The sequence below is a fragment of the Salminus brasiliensis genome, chromosome 2 (assembly GCF_030463535.1).
Source record: "Salminus brasiliensis chromosome 2, fSalBra1.hap2, whole genome shotgun sequence".
Taxonomy (NCBI): domain Eukaryota; kingdom Metazoa; phylum Chordata; class Actinopteri; order Characiformes; family Bryconidae; genus Salminus; species Salminus brasiliensis.
In genome coordinates, this window is record NC_132879.1 from 10776831 (window position 1) to 10785827 (window position 8997).

Consider the following 8997-nt stretch of genomic DNA (forward strand, 5'->3'; position numbering starts at 1 on the left):
CATAGATCAACAGTAAATATTTGGAGATGAGGCAGAGTTTTTGATATCACATGAATCTCTCACACAGAAGCTTAATGTAGACTAAAAAAGCCTGCACAGACAGTGGTTGATTGGAAGTTGGATTGTCAGCACATGAAGCACATTGCTTTAGGCTAAACAACAATCATGTTGTAATTAGCTGAGAGTCTTTTATGCTGGAGATGGTCCAGTACCTTCCCGTAAAGTGATTTGTAGGCAGAGCGAATCTCCTGTCTCTGAGCGTTGCTTCTAGAGGTGACCAGGTCCAGAATGGCTTCCTTGTCACTTCCTAAAACACCACAGTCACAAATATCACAAGTTTACATCAGTAGTTTCATTTCTAGCTTGGTGGATATCTTAGGCAAGTCTTTTCGAAAGCCTGAATTGAGCCTGTACATCCTAAAATCACTGTTTTCTTAGCCACTGAATGCTCTTAATCCAGCCCAGTCAGGTAGCCCAGAAAGCTAGTTGGTTCAAAAGCAGCAACTCACCAAAGCCTTTCATAGCATTGTAGAGGGCTTCGGCATCACTGTTAGCATCAAAGTCAGGGAAATCTACCACTGTGCCTCTGAATCCCTAAAACAGAGAAATGATGAAAACAGGGAGAAAATTAATCATGAGAAGTTAGAAGGTACTGATCATCAAACAATGACAACAATCTGTCACAAATTCTGTTAAAGACCTGACTGACCACAGACCTCTCACTGACCACTGACTTTATGTTTATTTGGGTTTATTCTAATGTTATATAGAGTTTTACAGGTAGACACACTCACTGACCACTGACTTTATGTTTATTAGGGTTTACTCTAATGTTATATAGAGTTTTACAGGTAGACACTCTCACTGATCACAGACTTTATGTTTATTAGGGTTTATTCTAATGTTATATAGAGTTTTACAGGTAGACACTCTCACTGACCACTGACTATGTTTATTTGGGTTTATTCTAATGTTATATAGAGTTTTACAGGTAGATACTCTCACTGATCACGGACCTTTTGTTTATTTGGGATTATTCTAATGTTATACAGAGTTTTACAGGTAGACACTCTCACTGACCACTGACTTTATGTTTATTAGGGTTTATTCTAATGTTATATAGAGTTTTACAGGTAGACACTCTCACTGACCACTGTCTTAATGTTTATTTGGGTTTATTCTAACATTATATAGAGTTAGGAGGAAAGGAATCATGAAAAGTTGGAAAGTACTGATCATCAAACAATGGCAACAATCTGTCACAAATTCTGTTAAAGACCTGACTGACCACAGACCTCTCACTGACCACTGATTCCATGTTTATTAGGGTTTAGTCTAATGTTATATAGAGTTTTACAGGTATACATACTCACTGACCACTAATACAGAATATTACAGAACATGAGAACATAATGCTATTGATTTAGATGATAGTACATTTAACACATTATCTGAAGTTTAGATTACGTAAAACACCCAATCACTTCTCAAGTTTTGACTGAAACTGAAGAATCATTCATTGTACACAGCACATCCCCATGAGCTTGAATGGATCAAGCTGGTTAAGCTGGGGGACCAGCATGAGCAACCTGACCAAACTAGTCAACCAGTTTGACCAAGCAGGTTGATCAATATAACCAGCATGACCAAGCTTTACCCAATAATTTAACCTGTTTGGTCGAGCTGGCCATGCCGATAAACCAGCTAGTCCATCAAGCTCAAACAAAAACATCTGCTATGCTGTACTAAGCTGTCTTACCAGCATAGTGGTATGTTTAGACCAGTTTAGACCATCTACCAGAAAAAGCTAGTCTTGAGCTGGATTCTACAATAGGGATTATATCATAATTGAAATTTATGAATTGTATTATTTTTTATATTGATTTCAATATAATAATTAATTTTATATTGATTGCTTTGATTGATTTTATTTTGATACCAACTGCATGACTTGTGTCACTTTTTGTCAAACTGAGTATGATGATGTTTATGTGCAGCATTACATTCAATTAGCAGGGGATAATTATGCTCTCTTCAACTCCTGTATTGTGAGCCCCTGACAATAGGGGGAAACTTTAGACAGCTACACCACACTCTAGGGGCCTCTTCTAAATGTCTGTTGAATTAAACATGCAGTTATTCAGGGGTCTCAAATAAACGGCAATGCACAGAAAAGATTATTGTGGCATTGTGTTGTTTATAACAACAACATATTGCCCAGCCCTTATTATGTTCAATAATGTAGATATTCCCTAACTTAGTGCATAGCAGTTAGCCAAGCAGTTACACCTACAGCAACAATGGGACAGGCTCATGTGACGATTGTCACCAGCCTGGAGCAGAACATCCTTTTCAGCTGTATCCACTGTCTTTAACCCTGTGAACCACAGGGCTGATTGTACTGTTGTTCTGCCACAAAGAACATTCACTCAACTTCCTCCTCACCCTAAATGAACCAAAAAGTGACCACGCTGATCGACCAGCATGACCAAGGAAACCCACCAGCAAGGAACACGAAAAACCGAGCTGGTCAATCAGCATGACCAGCATGACCACACTGGTTGATGAGCATGACCAGCACAGTCAAGCTGGCCCAAATTCTAATGCAACACAAACTAAGCTGGTCAGGAGCTGGTTAACCAGCATGACCAAGTTGGTCAAACAACATGACCAAGCTGGTCGACCATCATGACCAGCATGACCACACTGGTTGATGAGCATGACCAGCATGATCAAACTGGTCCAAAATCAAATGCAACATACACTAAGCTGGTCAAGATCTGGTTAACCAGCATGACCAAGCTGGTCAATCCGCATGACCAGCATGGCCACGCTGGTCAACAAGGATAACCATACTGGTCAATCAGCATGACCAGCATCATCATACTGGTCGACCATCACAGTCAGCATGACCACAATGGTTGATGAGCATGACCAACAAGATCAAATGAGTCCAAAATCAAATGGGCTGGTCAAGAGTTGGGGAATATTTTGACCTGGATGACCTGTTTTTCAAGCACTTTGGCCATCAAAGGCCAGCTTAGATCATCTGTTCTTGAGCTGAGGTTTTCAGCATGGGAATTTAATGTATTTCCTGCTATGAGTCTAATGTAGCAATGAAGTGTTTGGGTCAGTTACAGGCAGCTCACAAATGTCCTAACCCCACAGTGAAGCACATGGATGCCTTCCAAACCAACTGAACCATAATTGCTGCAGTTGGCCGTTAACTAAAGCAGTTATTCTGGGCCACACATGTGTGAATTGCCACGTATGTGTTACTGTGCATTTCCAAAGTGAAAGAAGCCACCTAAAGCCACTCTTCTGTCCAGTGCAGCTTCGCCTACGGCCTGCAAAATGCCCTGGTGGGCTTTAGGCGACATTTAGCACAGCCTAGGAAGCTATAAGCAGGGAATAGTGGGTAGACAGCTGACACCTGTCCAAGTCTGCAGCTGCCCAGTGGCCTCATCGGTTGGGTGCAGTGCATGCATGTGTGTGTGTGTGTTTGAGACAGTATGGGTTTCACCTTACACATGCAGCTCCATTCAGACTGCAGGGGTATCGTTCACTCTTTTCACAGACACAGAGGTTTTGTGTCTGAGCGAGCACTAATGCTACATGACTGTGCATTTCTGCGTCCACTCCTTACTGTCCCATAACTCCCCCTCCTGCCCGTCTGCATCTCGGACTGGAATGAATCCAGAACCCTCCATGCATGCGCAAAGCTTTCTTGTCAAGGCCCATTTTTAAGACCACTCCTCAAAGGGACAGCTGTGAGGTTTAACTCACAACAGCCACCCTAGCAACAGTGACCTCAGCAAACAAACATCCCACACACACACACACATATTTAGGAGATAAAGTGGTATATCCTGTAGTGACTAGCTCTGATATATTAAACGCTGCAGTGACCAGACTGCATTAGAACTACATTGTAATACAACTGGAATAATTATACTACTACTACTAATAATAATAATAATAATACTGCTACTACTACTACTACTAATAATAATAATAATAATAATAATAATAATACTGCTACTACTACTACTACTAATAATAATAATAATAATAATAATACTGCTACTACTACTATTACTACTAATAATTATAATAATGCTGCTGCTACTACTACTACTACTAATAATAATAATAATAATAATAATAATAATAATAATAATAATACTGCTACTACTACTACTACTAATAATAATAATAACAAAAGACATCTATGTATCTATCTATCTATCTGTCTATCTCTGTTTCTCTGTCCATCCCTCTATCTATCCATCCATCCATCCATCCATCCATCTGTCTGTCTGTCTGTCTGTCTGTCTGTCTGTCAATCTATCTATCTCTCTTTCTTTCTCTCTCTATCTCTATCTCTCTCTCATGTGTGTCTGTCTCTCTGTTCATTCCTCTATATATCCATCCACATACCTGTATGTAAGTCTGTCTGTCTGTCTATCTATATATCTATCTATCAATCTACCTCTATCTCGCTGTCTATCTGTCTGTCTGCCTGCCTATCTAGCTAGCTAGCCATACATCTACAAAAGTAAGTTACACAGTTTTGGGATGACAGTAAAATGCCTGTTTCCAAAGGTTGTTAATTAGGTAATGTTATAAGATACTTGCAGCTCTAAATTCATCAAAACTTCAAGCTCAGTATGTGTGTTAGTCTGTCTACGCTAAAAAGAATTTGCCCAATGCTATATAAAAACAGTATTGACGATGCTTTATGCATTTGGTCAGGAAGCCACAGAAGCTACTTGTTGAAATCTGTAAGTAATTCCACTTATGGCTGAGGAATGCTAATTGAATAAATGCCCCCATCCTTCTGCTCTCTCTCTCTCTCTCCCCTATTCTGACACAGAGTTTGTACACAGCATGGCATCATCTCTGCAGAAAGTTGTCATTCAATTAAATGATGTGTAAATTATGATGTGTAATCATATTCAGTACAGTACTGCCCATTAAATGGATTTTATGGTTTAGCTGCCCATTTCATAATGAATGGAGCAACAGGAACAGGTCTTGGAATAAACCGCTGTTACATTAAAATAGAAGGAATAGAAGCTTTGGCTTACCTTGCCCATGATTGTCTCAGATGGAGGGTGTCAGTGGAATGATGCTTGAAATTTAACCTGGGAAAAAAAACATGAATGTGTGATTTTAGACACTAGAAGCTTAGTTACAGTACAGTTAACCCCTGCTGGCCCCAGGCCTGTTATATCCTAAGGCTTATTTGTAGCTATTACATAGAAAACATTGCAAACTGACTGTTTTTCTTAACCTCAAGTGTAGAATGAAACACTGGACCCTGGTCCTCTCCAAATAGAAAAAAGAGGGGAAGAAACACCTACATTTCTCCTCAGACTAAAAGCTGCTCTTGGACACGGTTAGGAGTTCATTTATGACTCAGCTGAAAGGAATGAATCAGTGGACGTAACAGAGACAGTTAATGTATACAACACAATGTACACACTGACACTGAAGGTAGCTTTCTGAGGGACATTTCCACTCCAGTGGGCTTTCATTAAGGTTTTCATCCACTCCTTTATCGTACCAAAACAGCAATGTGCTTAGTTGTTCACACCTTCGGTAAGATTAACTAAGTCTTTTAACCCCTTAAAGAGCCTCTGGCTCGCCGGCAGGCTGAACGGGTATCACTTCTAAACTTCTATAACCAAGGAATAGCCCCACCAGTTTGCACAGATGTCCCTGTAGTTATATAAGACTTGGTATGTTAAGGGGTTAAACAAACCCAGAGACTATGGTGTAGTCTGTAGTAACCCCCCCCCCCCTTCCAGACAGATGCAGCAGTGGAAAAGGCCTCTTGGCCACAGGCAGAGCACTGTAAAGCAAGGCCACGTTTTCCACAGGATACTTTCTCCCCCCAGTGCTCTAAACACTGTGCTCGTTCTCTAAGCAGGGCTGGGCGATATATGTCAAATATGTCAAAAACATGACTTCACACACATCCTGACTATTTCTATACAGTATACTTCAGTGGTTGGGATGTAAACAAAGTCATGTAGAGTGGGTTTGATGTGTAAAAGCGAGTCAGGACTGTTCACAGTGGTGGGGAATGGAAGCCGACGTCTGGAGAGGTTAGTGCCTCTAAAAGTTCCCTCACAGAAAGTTAGAAATACACTGCCTGATGTCTGAGACACTGTTTTACCATAGTGTTACGAAGGTCTGAAGCATACATTTATGGTAAAAGGGATAGATGTAGGGTGTAGATGTAGCCCCTCCGTACTTGATGGCAATGGTCAAAAGCCGATCCACACCTAGAGCCCTTGGAGCTTCAAGTACGGCTCGGCTCGACCCGCCATCTCTTAAAATCCACAGAAGACAAGTGTCCAGTTTTTTCTGTCCTGCACCAAAGTGGTGGAACAAGCTTCCCCTGGGTATCCAAACAGCAGAGTTGCTCACTGTCTTCAAACCCAGACTGAAGACCCACCTCTTCTGAGAATACTTGGGTGAATAGTAGAGTACTATAGGTACCTTACTGACTTGTGTTTAGTAGTGTCTAAAGCTTAGAGGTAGCTTTGAATTATTAGTCTATTCAAACTAGCTGAGGTTTTTCTTGGGTAAATAGCAAAGCTGGATAAGAGCATCTGCTAAATGCTTTAAATGTAAAAATAAATGTAAATGTGTTCTAAGTCGTTTCAAAATAGAAAAATGGCTATATCTGTGTTCTAGATATGGCGACCCTTGCCTGGTTTGCACACTAAAACTACAGTAAATTAGAGTAAACAGAACTAATTATGCTCCCTCTGTAATAAAATATGCAGTTGGTACATGTCTCCACACAGGCGACACAATCCATGATATGCTAAGAAAGGAGTCCTGTGAGTCCTGTGACACTGAACTAGGGAACTGTTGTCACTGAACTTATTAGGCATGACGCCTTTATGCTCTGTGACTTTTATTACACCTTAAAGATTACTAATCAGTCGGTGCATGCAAAGCAATGCAAACTAGCTGAGTTGTTTCTAAGTTTATATTTAATATAACAATGGGGAAATGAAACCAGGGGGTTAAGAGGTTGACTCTCAGTGGATGTTAATGTAATTATATAGTCATTCTGGAGAATTCCTATTGGTCCAGCTATATGGAAAATGGCACAAATTGAGCTAAAATTAATCCTAGAGTAATACAGATTAAAAAAGGAGACTACAGTGCCAGACAACACATGAAAATATATATTCCACAACTTGAATTAAACCCTGCCCTAGAAACCAGCCCTATGTGGCAGATTATGTCTCTTACTTTAAGAAACACCCATATAGAATTCAAAATTTGCATTATTATCATGCTGATGTCTGATACACTGTTTTACCATAGTTTTGAGAAGGCCTACAGTGTATTTTCTACTTATTATTTAATACTATATTATTATATATTTCATATATTTCTTTAATATTTCCCACTATTTTATCATCATAATCATCATTACATATTACATTTAGAAGACACATGGTGGTGGTAGGTTTACTGGTGGGTTTGGACAGTGATAAATATTTCTATATATATATATATGTTGTAGACAGGGTGAAAAATATGCAGTTGGTAAAGAAAGGAGTGCTGTAAGGACTGAACTGTAGTCACTGAACATATTCAAATATAGTCCAGAACAAGGCATAACCCCTTATGCTCTGTGCCTTTTATTACACCCTAAGTATTACTAATCAGTAAGTGCATGCAAAGCAATGCAAACTGGCTGAGTTATTTCTGAGTTTACTGTAAGAAACACCCGGGCAGAACTCAAAATCTGCATTATCATCATGCTAAACTGCTAAGTAACCCATACACTCCAGATCCACAGAGGAGATCTAGTTTTCCTCAACCCAGTAACCAGGTTCAGTCCAGTGATCCCGTCAACTGTCAGAAAACAACGGCAACCTTTAAACAGCCGAACTGAGACAATTTAGATCATGATCCTCCAATCATCCCTCCCTAATCTGGCCTTAAAGTTGTGGTCCTGCACAAGAGGCCATTGCCTGATATGCCCACTATTAGTCTACACATCACCCAGCTCTTCACAGCAGTCATAAAAGATGGAAGTAAGCAGTAACACATTACTACATTGTATGAAGTCTAATCTGGAGGCCAAAAATAGACTGTTGAGGTGGGAGAGTAACACATGCGAGGGCCAGGACAGACAGCCATGAGCACTGCCACACCCTGAGGGCAAAACCCCACTTTCCATAGAGCTTACATGCACTCATAATAACATTATATAGTATACATTATACATAATACATTACTCAGTGTATAGAAAGAGGCAGGAGACAGTTTAGGGACAGTATACACTCACACGGTTGCATACAGTGCAGGTGTGTCATGTTTAGGAGGTGCAAAAGAACTGCTAAACTGATCACTTTCCCTCTTGACTGATCATAAGAAGTGGGTTATACCATGTTATATGCAAACTGGCTGCCTACAACTTACACTAAACAGCCCATACACCGTTCTTTTAAAACATACCATACATAAGTGTAAAAGGCAATACTGGCACTGCTGAATGAGAGAAACTCACCTCGTGTAGCGTGATTTCGTGCTGCACAGCAGAAAAGCCCCAGTCCGCACTTTCAGCCTGAATGAGACCTTAAGAAGAAACAGCTGTTCTTCGCTCCTGCGGCTCTGACGTCATACGCGCAGTGGCAGTGGACGCTTTTCCCACCCGTATTCCGACAGGCCCCGCCTTCCTGCTCTACGATTGGCTGGCTAGCAGTGCAGCCTGCCAAGCAGTGGGCCGTTCTAGAACGCTAAAAAAAAAGAAAAAAAAAAAAGAAGAAAGGCTTTAGAACAGTCGGAACGTTTGAATGGAACGAGTGGAACCCGTTTGAACCGAACGTTTGAACTTTTGTTTGAACGTCAGAGTGCGTGCGAGTGTTAGATATCAGCCAATCGCAGCGCGGAGGGCGGGGCCTATCGGAATACGGGTGGGAAAACAAAAAAACAGCATCTCTATGGTACACCGCTTGC

At 40.6% G+C, this 8997-nt stretch overlaps 1 protein-coding gene across 2 annotated transcripts in view; it reads right to left on the bottom strand.

The window, feature by feature from the left end:
- Nucleotides 1-8643, bottom strand: part of anxa6 (annexin A6) — a 29770-nt gene extending 21127 nt beyond the window's left edge. For both annotated transcript variants that reach the window (XM_072674315.1, XM_072674313.1), the window contains exons 1-4: nt 8549-8643; nt 5091-5147; nt 510-594; nt 213-307 (exon numbers count right to left, since the gene is read on the bottom strand). In XM_072674315.1, the coding sequence (XP_072530416.1) occupies nt 213-307; nt 510-594; nt 5091-5099 (189 nt within the window). In that variant the 5' untranslated portion in view covers nt 5100-5147; nt 8549-8643. The remainder of the gene's footprint in view (nt 1-212; nt 308-509; nt 595-5090; nt 5148-8548) is intronic.
- Nucleotides 8644-8997: the final 354 nt, after the last annotated feature.